Below are 16,679 nucleotides of genomic sequence, written 5' to 3' on the forward strand. Positions count from 1 at the left end.
CCCAGGGGGTGGCCAAACATGATTAATGTAAGAGCCACATAGAATAAATGTCACACGTTTGAGAGCCACAGGACATGAACGTCAGAGGAAGGAAGGGAGGAAGGAAGGAAAGCAAATGGATGAGGGAGGGAGGGAGGAAGAGGTGGAAAGAAAGCCACTTAAACTTTAAATGCATTCGCCAGTTGGCTTGGCTTGAAGAAGTGATTTAAGAGACAAATGCCTTCTCCAAGCTGGCTGACGGAACAGTGGGGGCTTTGAGAGCCACACAATATATGTGAAAGAGCCACATGTGGCTCCTGAGTCACAGTTTGGCCACCCCTGGCCTATCCCATGTCCCTCTCCCCAAACCCTGCGGCCAGTCCTGGCCACCGCAGAAAACGGCTTGTTTGCCTTTATCCCCAAATAAATATCAGCTAAGTGGAGAGGATGCTTACGCAGTTCTTCCCAGCCCAGAATATCCAGAGCACAAACAGAACAGGCCAGCCAGCCTGCTTACAAATGGTGCTTAATTTGCAGTAAATAACCAAGTTAATTAGGAGTAATGATCCCCCAGACAGTCTCCACATCTAATTATTCTTTAAAAAAAAAAAAATCTGTCTGCTTGATGCATCGGTTGGAAAAAAAAAAAAGCAGGAGAGGGGGAGATCTAGAGAGAATTTTTTTCATTCCAATTTTCAATTTATCTCACTGCATTATTAATTAATAATAATTAATATTCAGCCCGCACACAGATATTTACAATTCAAGGCATGAATTGTTTATGAATGATGATATGAACTTTTAAATTTAATTAAGGAGTTTAGAGCTAATTAATTTGTAAATTTCTAAATATAAACTTCCAACTTGTTTGCCTTAAAAGTGGAGGAGTCCTAATTAGAGACGGGCCCTTTTCAAAATGCAAAAAAAAAAAAGATAACCAGGCTATAAACAGACTTCGACAGATTGTTAGGCGATTGAAAAAATAAAAAGGCGTGCTTTGTAGCTGTCGATTTCCCCCCCTCCCCGCATTCCGTCATGAAAAGCCAAACCGAAAGAGATTATTCATATATAAAAATGACAAAGAAAAGCAAATCCCGGATCATCGCATCTCAGATACACCTTGCAAAGCAAGATTAGGGTCTGCGTATCCGTCCACAGCAACCTTTTCAGAATGCTGCGCATGTTCCGTTTTTCCTAGGCGGAAACAGTCCTATGGCAGCATGACTGATCCGTAGGGCTGCTCGGGCTACAGGCAGGCAGAGGGGTCTTCTAGACTTGCGTAGGTTTACCTCAGTGGCCCCCAACCTTTTTGTCACCAGGGACCAGTTTTGAGGTTTTAAAAGTTTTATTCGTTTCAAGGAATTAGGAATAGGGAGTAGGAAGGGATAAGAAATAAAGATTACAAATCAGTCTTAATTTGCATCGAGAGCCAGTTTGGTGTAGTGGTTAAGCGCGCGGACTCTTATCTGGGAGAACCGGGTTTGACTCCCCACTCCTCCACTTGCACCTGCTGGCATGGCCTTGGGTCAGCCATAGCTCTGGCAGAGGTTGTCCTTGAAAGGGCAGACTCTTATCTGGGAGAAGCAGGTTTGATTCCCCACTCCTCCACTTGCACCTGCTGGGATGGCCTTGGGTCAGCCATAGCTCTGGCAGAGGTTGTCCTTGAAAGGGCAGACTCTTATCTGGGAGAAGCGGGTTTGATTCCCCACTCCTCCGCTTGCACCTGCTGGGATGGCCTTGGGTCAGCCATAGCTCTGGCAGAGGTTGCCCTTGAAAGGGCAGCTGCTGTGAGAGCCCTCTCCAGCCCCACCCACCTCACAGGGTGTCTGTTGTGGGGGAGGAAGGGAAAGGAGATTGTGAGCCGCTCTGAGACTCTTCGGAGTGGAGGGCAGGATATAAATCCAATATCTTCTTCTTCCTCTGCATAAAAAATACTTTCAAAGAATACAAGTCTACATCTGCAATACTTTCTGAAAATACATAAATTGTCACATATTGTTGTCTCTAAACTATGCATCATCAACATTTTGATATTTTATATTGTAAATCCTTTTGTTAAAATATCCATTAAAATTGACATTTCCAATAAAGGCAATCTTGTAATACAGAATACAGGAGAAAGGAGATAAAAGTTCACACCAGAGAATCTTAAGAGTCTTGAGCTCCAGGGACCAGTTTCATGGAAGACCATTTTTCCATGGACCAGCATGGGGGGAGGGACGGCCACCCCAGGCTTCCCCCTGCCCAGGCTTCCCCCTGCCCAGGCCTCACCCCTGCCCCCCATGGGGGTCTTTAAATGGGAGGGAGCCTCGGGCTTTTCCTGCCACCTCCCTGTTAGTTGGCCAGGCAGTGAAAGGCCCATCTGCCTCACCCTCCCATTTAAAGACCCCTGCCAATCATCTGAGTGAGGCCGTGCTGCCTCTTTCATCTGCCCAGGTCCTGGACAGGTGGGGTGGTGAAGCCTCTTCCTTGCTCCACGGCCCAGTTGCTAGCAGGCCACGGACTGGTATGGGTCCACGGCCCGGTGGTTGGGGACCCCTGGATTACCTACTGCTGCCGCCACTCTGGATTCAGTGCAGTGGGTAGGGGTATCAGCTTCCAGGTGGGGCCCGGGGACCCCCCCCAGAATTACAGCTCCTCTCCACACTACAGAAATCAGTTTCCTTGGAGAAGATGGATGGTTTGGAGGGTGGACTGTATGGCATTGTCCTCCACTAAGGCCCCTGTCCTTCCCAGGCTCCACTTCCAAATCTTCCAGAGTTTCCCAACCTGGAGCTGGCATCCTTAGCCCTCATTCCCTGCCAGTGGGCAGTAGCGACCTGGCAACCCTATGCAGTGGGGACAGGAATCCCACACAGCCCCAGAATTGCTTGTGTGGTTTAGTTCTTAGAGTACTGAACTAAGACCTGGGAAGTCCAGGTTCAAATCAGCTCTCGTTGGATGAAGAAAAGGAAGACGATATTGGATTTATACCCTGCCCTCCACTCTGAATCTCAGAGTCTCAGAGCTGCCTGCAATCTCCTTTACCTCCCTCCCCTACGACAGACACCTGGTGAGGTAGCTCGGGCTGAGAGAGCTCTCCCAGAAGCGGCCCTTTGAAGGACAACTCTGTTAGAGCTATGGCTGACCCAAGGCCATTCCAGCAGCTGCAAGTGGGGGAGTGGGGAATCAAACCCGGTTCTCCCAGAGAAGAGTCCGCACGCTTAACCACTACGCCAAACTGGCTCCAACTTGAACTTGAGCCAGGCATTCTCTCTCAGCCTAACCTACCTCACAAGGTTACTGTGAGGATTAAATGAAGCAGGGGAGAATAACGCATCCCGCTCTACACTTTGCCAAATCCAATTAATGTTACAGCCCATAGCCAAGACAAATACATTCAAAGAAGCATGACCCACATGCGATACAGACGATTACATAAAACATTCTACTAATCTGAAAAGAACTAATGTCAAGCCAGCGACAAGAAGATACAGAAGTCCTTTGCACCTCAGGATCGCTCTTTGAGATAACCTCTGCGGATTCTAGAAGCTGCGAGTAGAAATCTAGAACGCGCAAGAGTGACTTGTGGATCGGAAGCCGCTAGTATATTCCTAGTTTCGGATCCCGAGAGGCCCTTAAGTTTCGCCAATATGAACTGTAGGTATTTGGTGAGTATTTCGTTATAAAGGCTACACCCAAACAGAGTATGTTTACTCGCTTCCACCTTACCCACGGCCACACGGGCAGACACGCTCAGCCAGAGGCACTTGCCAAATCATTTCTCCATTCCTACCTTGGGCGAAGACGTCTGCACACGGCTGGTCGGCATTGATCAGTTTCATCGGTTTCTCAAAGGACTGGAGAATCCCCGGGAAGTTCCGATGGTACTCCAAGAGCCGCCTTGTGGTCTCCACTTCAGATATCCCTTCAGGGGCCTTCAGCTGCTTCTGTACTGCCTCATCAGTTGGCCAGTCGAAGGTCGTATGGTACACCTCTGGAAATGGGGCGGTTTAAAAGGTCCATTCAGAAGGAGACTTTGTTAAATCCTCAACATGATTCTTAACCATAACCAGAGAATATCCCGGTTACCCTTGCTGATTATATGTATGGGATATGGCGACACAGCAGCTGGATGATGGTGGGAATGGTTAGAAAGCACCTTGACAGCTTTCGGTTTAAATCAGAGGTGTCAAACATGAAACCTGGGGGTCAAACCCAGAGGGCTCCTATCAGGCCCCCAAGCAACTGGCTGTCATTTGCTTCCTTCTCCATCTCTCTTGCTTCCTTCTGCATAACATTTTGCTTTGCCAGGCTTGCTCAATCGCACAGGAGCTCAGAGCAAAACCTCTATTTCCTCCATTGGCTGAGGCTCTTCCCTTGGGGAGGAAGGGGGGGAGGATAACTTGCTTTGCCAGGCTCTCTCAATCACACAGCAGAATTACTGAGCCAAGCATCTCTTCCTGCTATTGGCTGAAGCTCCTGCCCCCTGGTCCCCTGGAGAAGGAAGGAAAGAGACAGAGCTTCCTTTGCCCAGTTCCTTGGATCCCATGGGAGAAATACAAAGGAAGCATCTTTAAAGACCAACGAGTGCTAATGTCTTAAGCTTGTTTTAAGTTTTAAAAAACAAAACAAATATTTCATTGTGTTTCTCTGTATCCTTTATAAAGTTTATATCTCTGCTACCTGGCATTACATTTTATAACAAACATGGCCTGGCCCAACAATGTTTCATTTATATCAGATGCGGCCCTCATCCAGGACCCCTGAGAGCCCGTTTGGTGTAGTGGTTAAGTGCACAGACTCTTATCTGGGAGAACCGGGTTTGATTCCTCACTCCTCCGCTTGTAGCTGCTAGAATAGCCTTGGGTCAGCCATAGCTCTCGCAGGAGTTGTCCTTGAAAGGGAAGCTTCTGGGAGAACTCTCTCAGCCTCACCTACCTCACAAGGTGTCTGTTGTGGGGGGGAGGGAAGGTAAAGGAGACTATGACTGCTCTGAGATTCAGAGTATAGGGCGGGATATAATGAGTTTGACACCCCTGGTCTATACTCTGGTCTAACTAATCCTCTTAATCTCCCTAGGATGGCCCCAGAATGAACCAGTCGTGCAACAAAAGCTGGCTATGAGTAGTGCCTGTTGTCTAGTACCTGGGACATCACTGATACCCCTGTGGAACGACTGCTTCTTATATATTTCTGGGGTGCTTATTTTTAAAAAAAATTAAGAAAAGAATGAATGATAAATAAACACGTATGCTACTCTGGGCTCCTTAGAGGAAAGGCAGGATAACCACCAAATAAATAAATGGCACGTAATTACCTGAAAGATGAGGCGAGGGGGCAAGATTGATGGCCAGCCTAGCATTCAGCGAGAGAACAGACATCTGTCATGCAGACTACAAAGCTGGGAAGAAGCTGAGCTCCCACCACAAGAGAAAAACCTGCTGTGACTTCCCTTTAAGTATCTGTCTTTGTCCTATCATTCCTACAGCTGTAATATATGGACACGAGCCTTGCTTTTGAAACTGTTCTGTGTCTGTTCGACGCTAATGAGAAGGTAACATTTCTAGCCTGTTCTTCCTAGGACAAAACAAAAAAAGAGCTTTGTTGATTTACAAGCCCTCTGCCCCACCCTGAAGGGAATAAGAGGCAACCACCTATGAGTGTAAAAGAGGACTTAAATTTAGCTGCTCAAAGCGGAGTCTTGCAGGTTAGACTGTGACCCACTTAGGATGGCAAGTAAGCCTCCTGCTGGCATCACTTAGAACAGAGGTGGCCAAACTGTGGCTCGGGAGCCACATGTGGCTCTTTCGCACATCTTGTGAGGTTCTTGAAGCCCCCACCACCCCATCATGGGAAGCTCCCCTTCCCATCTATCGTCCATCCATCCATCCATCCATCAGCTCTCCAACATCTGACATTCATGGTTTGTGGCTCTCCGACATCTGACATTTATTCTGTGCGGCTCTTACGTTAAGCAAGTTTGGCCACCCCTGACTTAGAAGTAAGCTGGAATAGCTGGAAGTATGCCAGTGTAGCATCCCACCAACAGCACACCGCTGCAATACGAGCGCTGGTGCGGCGTCACTGTCACGAGCTGGGGCCAGGCCAGGCGAAGTCCAGGGGCAGTCCAAGGTCTGTAGCTGAGTAGCAAGGAGGGTCCAAAGCGCCAAAACTGAATCACAGTCCAGGTATCATAGGTCAGAGGTTCAGAAGCCAAAGTCAGGGGGTCCAGAAGTCAATGCCAGAGTCAGGGGGTCCAGAAGCCGAAGTGGATGCTAGAACGTTAGGTAAGTGACTAGTTGCTTCCTCAAAGCCTTCTCTCAAAGCCCACAGCTATATAGCCCTCTGCTGTCTGTTGCCCATTTGGGCTAATTGCTGACTCAGAGGGCAGCCAGGATCCTGCTGAGACTCAAGCACCCTCGCTCCTAGAAGGGCCAGAATCCTTTCAAAACTCAGGGCTCAGGGAGCGTCTTGCTTGTGAGCGTGCCGCCCTCCTCCGATCCCTGAGGTCCTGACGAAGGCGGTCACGCACACGAGCCACCCGAGAGGGCAAGGCAGGGGGGCTTGGATCTTCTCCAGCAGGAGGCAGGGGCACTGGTGCAGGTGGCAGGGGCACAGTTTCTTCTGCAGGCTCGGCTTCTTCTGCAGGGCCCCCAGCACCCATGACAGTCACCTGCGTAGGAGTCGGAAACAAGGCGTGCTGGCCACATGCAAAGGGCAGGAGAGGGTGTAGTTAGTGCCCTAACTAAGCCCCCATCCCATCTTGCAATGGCACAACGATGCCCCTGTTGAACTCAATCGAAGTGAAAAACAAAGTTACCCCTCCCCACCTGCCTCCCACATCACTTACACTACAGCTTAGGTTTCTGGCTATCTTTGCAGATGATCCCAGCTCTGAGACCCCATATAAAGCCCATCCAGGACACCTGCAGACCAAATGATAGGACCTGCATTGCTCTGACTGTCGAATCATGCATGCATAGAACATGTATGCTGGAGAGGGGTGGTCTTTGGTGAAAAGACCTGTCACAGGCAGGGGACCAGGGAGGGCCTCTATAGGCCGCCAGCACTCAGGTATGGGTCTGTCTAGGAGGGCTCAGAGCACTCACCTGACCCTTGTGTCTTCCTCAGCAAGCACCTTTTATCCATGACTGAAGAGACGTGAGGACCCAGGCAGTATAACAGCAATAATTTTATTGTAAGTGCTCAACAACAAACAAGGGGGTTGTAAAATTATTAGGGCAACGGTGAAAAAGGGAAAAACAGTAAAGGTGATACAAAGAAAGATATAAGCCCTGATGCAACTAAGTGTATGTTCCCGCCTTCTGATTCCAACTCACTCCTCTTTCGATGAGGGAACTCTCATGCTGCAGCCTCTCTCCAGCTGAGCCTTTTCATAGAGAACCTCCTCTGTCTCTAGCTAAGTTTTTTTATTTCCTTCCTCCCAGGCCCCACCCCTCTGTTCTCCACTGGGCAAGTTTTCCCTCCAAAACCTGCCCATCCAATCAAAAGGACAGAAGGGATACAAGGAAATGTAAGCCTAGTTGCTACTCTGAAACAGGCTTCTCTGGAGCCTGAAGGCCACACTAGGCCTAGGATCATGACCCCCTTGAGAAAGTGTACTTGGCGCGCAAAGGTAATACTTTACACGAACAGCCAAGGGCAGAACAAACATTGTTATGACATATCACCCACACTGCTCAGAACACTTTTAGGCACCCAGGACACAAACTTTCCATCCCTCCAGTAGGATGCAAAAAAAATGCACCTTGCATAGGAAGCTTAGAGGAGGAGATCTGTTCTGCTAATGTCTCTCCTCACCCTGCAGCAGGCACTAGAAGTTAGAATCGCAGAGAGGAAGGCCACATGTCAGCCTTTGGCTGGCTCTGCTGGGATATTATATGCAGGAAATTGATAACAAAATGTGACAACTCCCCCTGCAGTCTTCTGTGGTAGGGTCTATTTTTCTGCTTATTCCCACCTTATTCTATTCCATGTGTATAACAGGCTCGGTTTACACAGGATGAGGCGGTAGAGTGAGCTGGCAAAGTGCTTAGGCCAGGGGTGTCAAACAAGCAGCCCGGGGGACAAATCAGGCCCCTGGAGGGCTCCTATCAGCCCCCTGAGCAACTAGCTGTCATCTGCTTCCTTCTCCCTTGCTTCCTTCTGCATCACAGCTCCACCTGGAGGCTGGCATCCCTAAAATGTCCATACAAGAGAATGAAGAAGACATCGGATTTATATTCCACCCTCCCCTCTGAATCAGAGTCTCAGAGCGGCTCTCAATCTCCTTTATCTCCCCCCCCCCACAGACATCCTGTGAGGTGGATGGGGCTGAGAGAGCTCTCCCAGAAGCTGCCCTTTCAAGAACAACTCCTACAAGAGCTATGACCCAAGGCCATTCCGGCAGCTGCAAGTGGAGGCGTGGGGAATCAAACTCAGTTCTCCCAGATAGTAGTCCATGCACTTAACCACTACACCAAACTGGCTCTTTACCACTACACCAAACTGGCTCTTTACCACTACACCAAACTGGCTCTCTAAAGTTGTAGAATGGGATATAGCACTTCAGAATGTGGGAATGTGTGTGTGTGTGTGTGTGTGCGTGCATTTGTGTATAGACCAAGATGTGTAGCCATGTTTGCCTGCAACAGAAAAGCGTAAAAATCCAGTAAAATCTTAGACTAACAAAATCTGTGGAAACATAACAACAAATGTTGTTAGCCTTTTAAGATGCTAAGGAGCCCCATGGTGCAGAGTGGAAAGCTGCAGTACTGTAGCCCAAGCTCTGCTCACGACCTGAGTTCGATCCTGGTGGAAGCTGGGTTCAGGCAGCCAGTTCAAGGTTGACTCAGCCTTCCATCCTTCCAAGGTCGGTAAAATGTGTACCCAGCTTGCTGGGGGGAAAGTGTAGATGACTGGGGAAGGCAATGGCAAACCACCCCGTAAAAAAAAGTCTCCTGTGAAAACGTTGTGATGTGACATCACCCCAGAATTGGAAATGATTGATGCTTGCACAAGGGACTACCTTTGCCTTTAAGATGCTACTAGAGTTTCTCTGTGTGTGTGTGTAATGTTAGTCTGAGGAGAGACAGTTCATTCTACTGCCTCAGGACACTACCACTCTGCTCAGTAGCATGTGCCTGAAGGCCCAAAATGGTTCTGAGGGGGTTCATGAAGAGTTTCAGTTTTCCTCACCTCCACCTAAACAAATTTCGCTTCAACTGACAGCCTAAAAACGTGACACCTCTCCCACAGGTACGGTGACTAATGTGGCGGTCACTTGAAAAGACTGCTACAGAGTTCTGCGAGGCGTTCTGTTGGTGTGAGCGGCTCCACATGGCATTTGGTAGGTTCGCCACACAGCCATAATACCGAGACAGCAGAGGAGTTGCGCGTCGAAGGTAGCCTGAGACGTTGAGATGCCTGAGGCAGAAAATCTAGCCTAAATTATTCACCATTTACTTCCCTTTAATGGTATCTCAGCCTTGCCCATCCAGTGCTACGTGCTGCAAATGTCACCGGTGCTGTGTGGGGCTTTGGCCATGAGAACTGTGTGTGCATAGGGTCTGGGCTGGCCTAGGAAGGCCCCTGTCTGCTGTGAAAAAGGAGAAGAGACACACCCCACTCACAATGACTGAGTAATTCCAGAGATTAGAGGAAAGGGCTCTGAACCCACTGAGTTGGCCTGCAATTCCAAATGCTTTATCCCAGGGGTGGCCAACGGTAGCTCTCCAGATTTTTTTTGCCTACAACTCCCATCAGTCCCAGCCAGCATGGCCAATGGCTGGGGCTGATGGGAGTTGTAGACAAAAAACATCAGGAGAGCTACCATATATGAACATATGAAGCTGCCTTCTACTGAATCAGACCCTTGGTCCATCAAAGTCAGTATTGTCTTCTCAGACTGGCAGCGGATCTCCAGGGTCTCAAGCTGAGGTTTTTTCACACCTATTTGCCTGGACCCCTTTTTTGGAGATGCCAGGGATTGAACCTGGGACCTTGAACATATGAAGCTGCCTTATACCGTTGGCCACCCCTGCTTTGTCCTGTCATTTCTAGCCTTTGTTTCCCATACATGCAACATTATCACGAGAGTAAAAAAAAGCACACCACACCTCCAGTCATGATGTCCACTCTTTTCCCAAGATTCCTCTCAATCAGCACCGTGTCTGCCGCGTGGAGCACCACTAGAAAAGGAAGGAACCGTTAAGATACGGTGTTGAGATCGCTGCAGGATCTTTTCCAAGGGAGAGCAGTCCTTTCTTGTTCCTCTCTGTCCCAGGTTGTTTTCGGTCCAGCCTGAAATCTGTCTCCCGTGCCCCACCCTGTCCAACCATCAGTTGGTCTCAGCAAGCCTCTAACACCACCTGCTGTAGCCCACTTCAATATAAACCACAGTTGTGGGTCTTTTTCATCATGCTCTGAAAATCTGCTGCCGCTCCTCCCCACCCATCTTTTCCCCCCTACTAAACATCCAGTCTGATGAACTCAAGGGCTGGGTCATTTTCTCTGGAATAAGAACATAAGAAAAGGCATGATGGATCAGACCAGTGGTCCTTCTGTTCTAGCGTCTCACTAGGGTTGCCAAGTCCAATTCAAGAAACATCTGAGGACTTTGGGGGTGGAGCCAGGAGACTTTGGGGGTGGGGCCAGGAGACATTGGGGGTGGAGCCATAAGCAAGGTTGGAACAAGCATAATCGAACTCCAGAGGGAGTTCTGGCCATCACATTTAAAGGGACCCCACACCTTTTAAATGCCTTCCCTCCGTTGGAAATAATAAAGGATGGGGCACCTTCTTTGGGGGCTCATAGAACTGGACCCCCTGGTCCAATCCTTTTGAAACTTGAAAGGTGGTTTGAGGACAGGCATCAGATGTTATGCTGCAAATGTTGTCCCTCTACCTCAAAAAAGCCCCCCAGAGCCGCAGATACCTGTGGATCAATTTTCCATTATTCCCTATGGGAATCGTTCTCCATAGGTCATGGTATGTGTTTAGAGTGACTTTCTGGGTGCCTCCCTTAAATAAGCTTCGCTGGAAAAGTACTCAAGTTAAGCCCCTTGAAAAGGGTACCACTTTTCAAAATCTCTCTTTTCCATCTCGTTTATCTAACAAGCTGCTACGTCTCTTCCCGTATATGCCCCGGAGGTCACTTCGTTCGGCCTCCCAAGACAGGCTGACTGTCCCCAGCCCAAGAGATGCCCGTCTTGCCTCTACCAGGGCCAGGTCCTTTTCGGTCCTGGCCCCAACCTGGTGGAATCAGCTCCCTATGGAGATCCAGACCCTTCCTGGCTTGCTAGTCTTTTGTAGGGCCTGTAAAACAGAGCTGTTCCGCCAGGTTTCCGGGTGAGGCGGCGGGCATCTATCCATTAGATCGGTTGGCCTCCCCAACTGTACTATTCTACTGTGTTGCCCTGTCCTGCTATGCCATCTTATTACATTGCTCTGCTGGACCATCCTGATGTACTCAATACTGTAACTGATTTTATTGTTATGCTGTTGTGATTTTATTGTAATTTTATTATTTATAATGTACTCTGCTCTGAGCCACTATGGGGGAATGGGCGGAATTTAAATAAACTAATAACAACAACAACAACAATATATGAATCAACATGAGGTACGTTCAAGGTATTGGTTGTCATAAATGGTCTTGGTTCCTTTGTGGTCTTGGCCCCTCTTATTTATGGGATAGTCTATGCTCTCTATGCTGCACCACCACAATTCCGCTCACATCAGCAGGGGTTTCTGCAGGTAGCAACATGTAAATGGGAACAATCAACAACGGCCCATACCTGTACCTTCCAGCGTTCCCTCTAAGCTGAGTTAGCGTGAGCTAGCTCACAGATTTTTAGCCTCCAGCTCACACATTTTTGTCTTAACTCAGGAAGGATGACCCCAGAGAGCACAATAAGTTGTGCAGGAGCTCACAACCTTAATGCCAGGAGCTCACAAAGCAGGATTTTTGCTCACAAGACTCTGCAGCTTAGAGGGAACATTTGGCCCCCGCCCCGTGGAATGGCCTTCCCGAGGAGGTCAGGAAAGTTCCCACTCGCCTGGCCTTCTGCAAACTGTGCAAAACCGAACTATTTGAGAGGGCTTTTCTGCACAGGTAATAAGGCAGCACAGTACAAAACGGTTCCACAAACCGCCTTGGATAAATAATTGGGGCTTGTGGTCTTTTCTGCTGCATATAGCATGTTGTAAATATGATCCTATGATAAGGGCTTTTTTTGGATATTAGGTCACACACCCCTGACGTAGCCAATCCTTCTGGAGCTGACAGTAGGCCCTGTGAGAAGAGCCCTGTAAGGAATTCTAGCAGGACCTCCTTTGTCTATTAGGCCACACCCCCTGTTGTAGCCAATCCTCCTGGAGCTGACAGTAGGCCCTGTGAGAAGAGCCCTGTAAGGAATTCTAGCAGGACCTCATTTGCCTATTAGGCCACACACCCCTGATGTAGCCAAACCTCCTGGAGCTGACAGTAGGCCCTGTACGAAGAGCCCTGTTTGGAGGATTGGCTACATAAGAGGGGGTGTGGCCTAATATGCAAAGGAGTTCCTGCTACCAAAAAAAGCCCTGCCTATGATGCAATTTTGGTACAGCTTAATATGCCGTGTTAACATTTCCAATCTTTGTGCAGTTTTCCAATCTTCTAATATCTTAATGCGTTAATGACGGAATATCCCGTTTTGTGGACTGTACTGACTCGTTCAACGTAATCTGCCCTGAGTCCATGTGAGAAACGTGGACGACACGTAACGGAAATAAATAACAGTCAACGGGAGAAAGTTCTGATTGAAGAAATTCAGATTAAAGCTCTTACCGACGTGCCTGGGAACGATCGCCCTTTCCTGAAGGGCTCGTGCAAGTTCTCGGTTTTCAGGAATCCCTTCCATAACCCAGCCCTGGTGAGTAACGACATGCAAGAGTGAACAATTTAAATAAAGGGCATACAGCAATAGCCCAGCTGCAGAGGATCGTAATTTGAACAGAAGCTCTTTTACGCAGTCACAATCGGGAGAACTACCAGCATATTCGGATTTTAAGATATACTTTGTAAACAGGGTTAGAATTCTAGCAGGAGCTTCTTTGTATATTAGGCCACACACCTCTGATGTAGCCAATCCTCCAAGAGCTTAAAAGGTAAAGGTAGTCCCCTGTGCAAGCACCAGTCGTGTCCGACTCTAGGGTGACGTTGCTTTCACAACGTTTTCACGGCAGAATTTTTACGGGGTGGTTTGCCATTGCCTTCCCCAGTCTTTTACACTTTCCCCCCAGCAAGCTGGGGACTCATTTTATCAACCTCGGAAGGATGGAAGGCTGAGTCAACCTCGAGCCCACTACCTGAACCAGCTTTCGCTGGGATCGAACTCAGGTCGTGAACAGAGGGCTCCGACTGCAGTACTGCAGCTTTACCACTCTGCGCCACGGGGCTCACATGGCTCTTTTTTTGTTAGTTCATGGAGGACTGGTTACATCAGGGGTGTGTGGCCTAATATGCAAAGGAGCTCTTGCTAGAATTCCACCCCGCAAGTGATTATTTGTACATTCACAAGAGCAGGCTTCTGAACCGTCGCTCACAGCAACAATTCAGAAACTTTTATAGCGAGCTTTTTGGTTTGAAAACCTCCTCCTCAATAATGAAGCCTTGGACTGTGTGTGCCCCAAGCAGAAAGAGTCAGTTCTCACACTGAATTCCTTCTAAATATGATGAGTACACTGCATCAAGGTAAGATGGGCTAGTCATGTGAATGTACAGACAACCGCTCAGGTTACTGTTGCAGGTTAACAGCTCTTGGTGTAATCTGGTGTAGTGGTTAAGTGCGTGGACTCTTATCTGGGAGAACCTGGCTTGATTTCCCACTCCTCCACTCGTAGCTGCTGGAATGGCCTTGGGTTAGCCAGAGCTCTCATAGGAGTTGTCCTTAAAAGGGCAGCTGCTGTGAGAGCCCTGTTGTGGGGGGAGAAGATATAGGAGATTGTAAAACTGGAAGTGTATGTTGCAATGTATCTTTTAATACTGTTATGCCATTAAAGCAGGGGTGGCCAAAGGTAGCTCTCCAGATGTTTTTTCCTACAACTCCCATCAGCCCCAGCCAGCATGGCCAATGGCTGGGGCTGATGGGAGTTGTAGGCAAAAACATCTGGAGAGCTACTGTTGGCCACCCCTGCATTAAAGGTATTTTGATTTGATTTGATAGGAGATTGTAAGCCGCTCAGAGTCTCTGATTCAGAGAGAAGGGTGGGGTATAAATCTGCAGTCATCTTCTCCTTTGGCATCTTTGGGCTTTACATGGATAGGTACAGACAAGCATGCTGACCTACGGGTAGCCGAAATAGGTGCTACGTGAGAACATGGAGCATTAGCCTAGTCTCAGTCTTCAAGGGCATAATGCTTGATGAAAGGGCACAAAGAGTTTGTAGACCGGGTTTTTTCCTGAGTTTACAGCAGAACTGGATCGTTTGTATAACTAAAAGACCAAATCATTGTAGAAGATGGTGGTTTGCTTTTCTTGGAGCCCACACACCAGAAAGAAACAAAAGTTTTTCTTCTCTGAAGGAAGATGTCCACTCAAAATAGGAGAGTGCCCTCCACACATCCAAGGATTAAAAAACATTTCTGTTCAGTCCTGGGGAGTTCTGAGACGTCAAGAACAGAATGGAGAGGGGAGTTGCTGAATTACAAACTATTATGCAACTCGGAACAAACACCTCCCCAAAACTGAACAGAGATGTTATTTTTTTTTTAATCTCATTACATATGCTAAACCCTCTTTCACCAAGTATGGCGATATATCCACAGTATTCCAATGTATTTCTCTTTTAGGACAGTGTATCAGAATAATGCTTCTGTATTGACATACTCAAACAAGGGATATTGGCTGTTTATCTCATTACATATATTAAACCTATCTTCTGCTATATTTTAATGTATTTTTTCCTAATGGCAAACTAGAATGATGTATATATTTATGTTACATGTTAAAAGGTAAATTAGTTGGACAGGAAAAACTTCTGGGAAAGAAATGCCTTCTTTTTGACCCAGGTTTATTAGCAATCGAATAATTAACAGGCATTCTCACGTTCTGACATGTTACTGTTTCATGGTTTCCCATGCTAATTCAACCCAGATCAAAGGTTTTCTGAATTTGTTAATTTTACTATTCTGCTATTGGTTTTTAACTTTGGACCACCTGGCCTTCCAAATCCCAACAGCTATATGTGGCTCTGCTTACTGTACCTCATTCCTCATCTGAAGAAGTTTGCATGCACACGAAAGCTTACGTTCTGAATAAAACTAAGTTGGTCTTAAAGGTGCAATTGACTCCTATTTTGTTCTACTACTTCAGACCAACACGGCTATTTGGATAATTACAAATAAAGGATCTTCACCTGGCAGGGGACGTTGAGTAACTGGAATGACAAGAGCTGTAGACATTTTAACCATCTGTTCCGAAAACATGTGAAGGCCTTTGGCAGGTGACAAATGCTGCTGATCCAACATGACTTCAGTTGGAGAGAACTCCAAAGCTTATTCCAGTTTGTAATCTGCTGCTTTGGAAACGGAACAAGCTTCAGCCGCGGAGGCCATCGAATCTGACTAAGAAGATTTTGACGACTTAGTGGAAACCGAAGACTGACTGCTGTCTTGAATGTCAGAGGACAAGGGAGAGACAACCAGGATGACAGTGTGCATCGGAGGGTGGCAACTGTTGATGGGACGATGGACTGTCGATGGATTTAGGGAAGGAAGCAGAGTTTGTTCCTGATTTTGCTGACCCTGCGGTGGAATCAATGCAGTGGTGTTCAGGATCAAAAAGGTTGGCAGAAAAAGAGTCAAGGGTGGTGTGTCAGGTCCAAGTCCCTGACAAGGACATGTCTCACAGTGTTTGCATCTTGAACCAAATTCTTTAAACTGATTTAAATTGTTTATTTTAATGTTTAATTTAACTGTTTTTATTGTTATCCTACTGTGTTTGTGAGCCACCCTGAGGCTGCTTTGGTGGGGAGGGTGGGGATATAAATCAAATCAAATTATATTGGTTTTCTCAATAGTATTGCCTTTGCTTATTGTAACTCCATTATTCTGTATTCATTCGTATTTATTCACCTTCTATATCCAGATGTAGTCTAGAGTGTTAAGCATTAGCTGCTTGTATCATCATTTACTGTCATTTATAGCCTTGTATAGGCTTGTATTGTATTATATTAAGAGCCCCGTGGCACAGAGTGGTAAAGCTGCAGTACTGCAGTCAGAACCCTCTGCTTTCAATCTCCTTGTAGTCGAGAACTATGATATCAATAAACTAGCTACTTTGTTATCAACAAGGCCTCGTTATTGAATCTACCGACGACACACGACCTGAGTTCGATCCCAGCGGAAGCTGCTTCAGGTAGCCGGCTCCAGGTTGATTCAGCCTTCTATCCTTCCGAAGTCGGTAAAATGAGAACCAAGTTTGCTGGGGGGGGGCGGGAATGTAGATGACTGAGGAAGGCAATGGCAAACCACCCTGTAAAAAGTCTGCCGTGAAAACATCTGCTGTGAAAGCAACATCACCCCAGAGTCAAAAACAACGTGCTTGCACAGGGGACAACCTTTACCTTTATTATATTAGGCATTTTGGTTAGCATTGTGTGGTTGCTTTTGGGAAGAAGGAGACCCAGCTGCAGAGAGGGAGCCTGGCCTAATCTAGTCTCCCTGGAAATGAAGAC

At 47.4% G+C, this 16,679-nt stretch overlaps 1 protein-coding gene across 1 annotated transcript in view; it reads right to left on the bottom strand.

Annotated features, from left to right (window-relative positions):
- The window catches only part of AK8 (adenylate kinase 8), a 229,179-nt gene that overhangs the window by 136,059 nt on the left and 76,441 nt on the right, over positions 1–16,679 (bottom strand). The window contains exons 6-8 of the mRNA XM_060250639.1: positions 12,790–12,871; positions 10,080–10,151; positions 3,755–3,955 (exon numbers count right to left, since the gene is read on the bottom strand). Of these exons, the coding sequence (XP_060106622.1) occupies positions 3,755–3,955; positions 10,080–10,151; positions 12,790–12,871 (355 nt within the window). The remainder of the gene's footprint in view (positions 1–3,754; positions 3,956–10,079; positions 10,152–12,789; positions 12,872–16,679) is intronic.

The sequence above is a fragment of the Heteronotia binoei genome, chromosome 12, assembly GCF_032191835.1.
Source record: "Heteronotia binoei isolate CCM8104 ecotype False Entrance Well chromosome 12, APGP_CSIRO_Hbin_v1, whole genome shotgun sequence".
Taxonomy (NCBI): domain Eukaryota; kingdom Metazoa; phylum Chordata; class Lepidosauria; order Squamata; family Gekkonidae; genus Heteronotia; species Heteronotia binoei.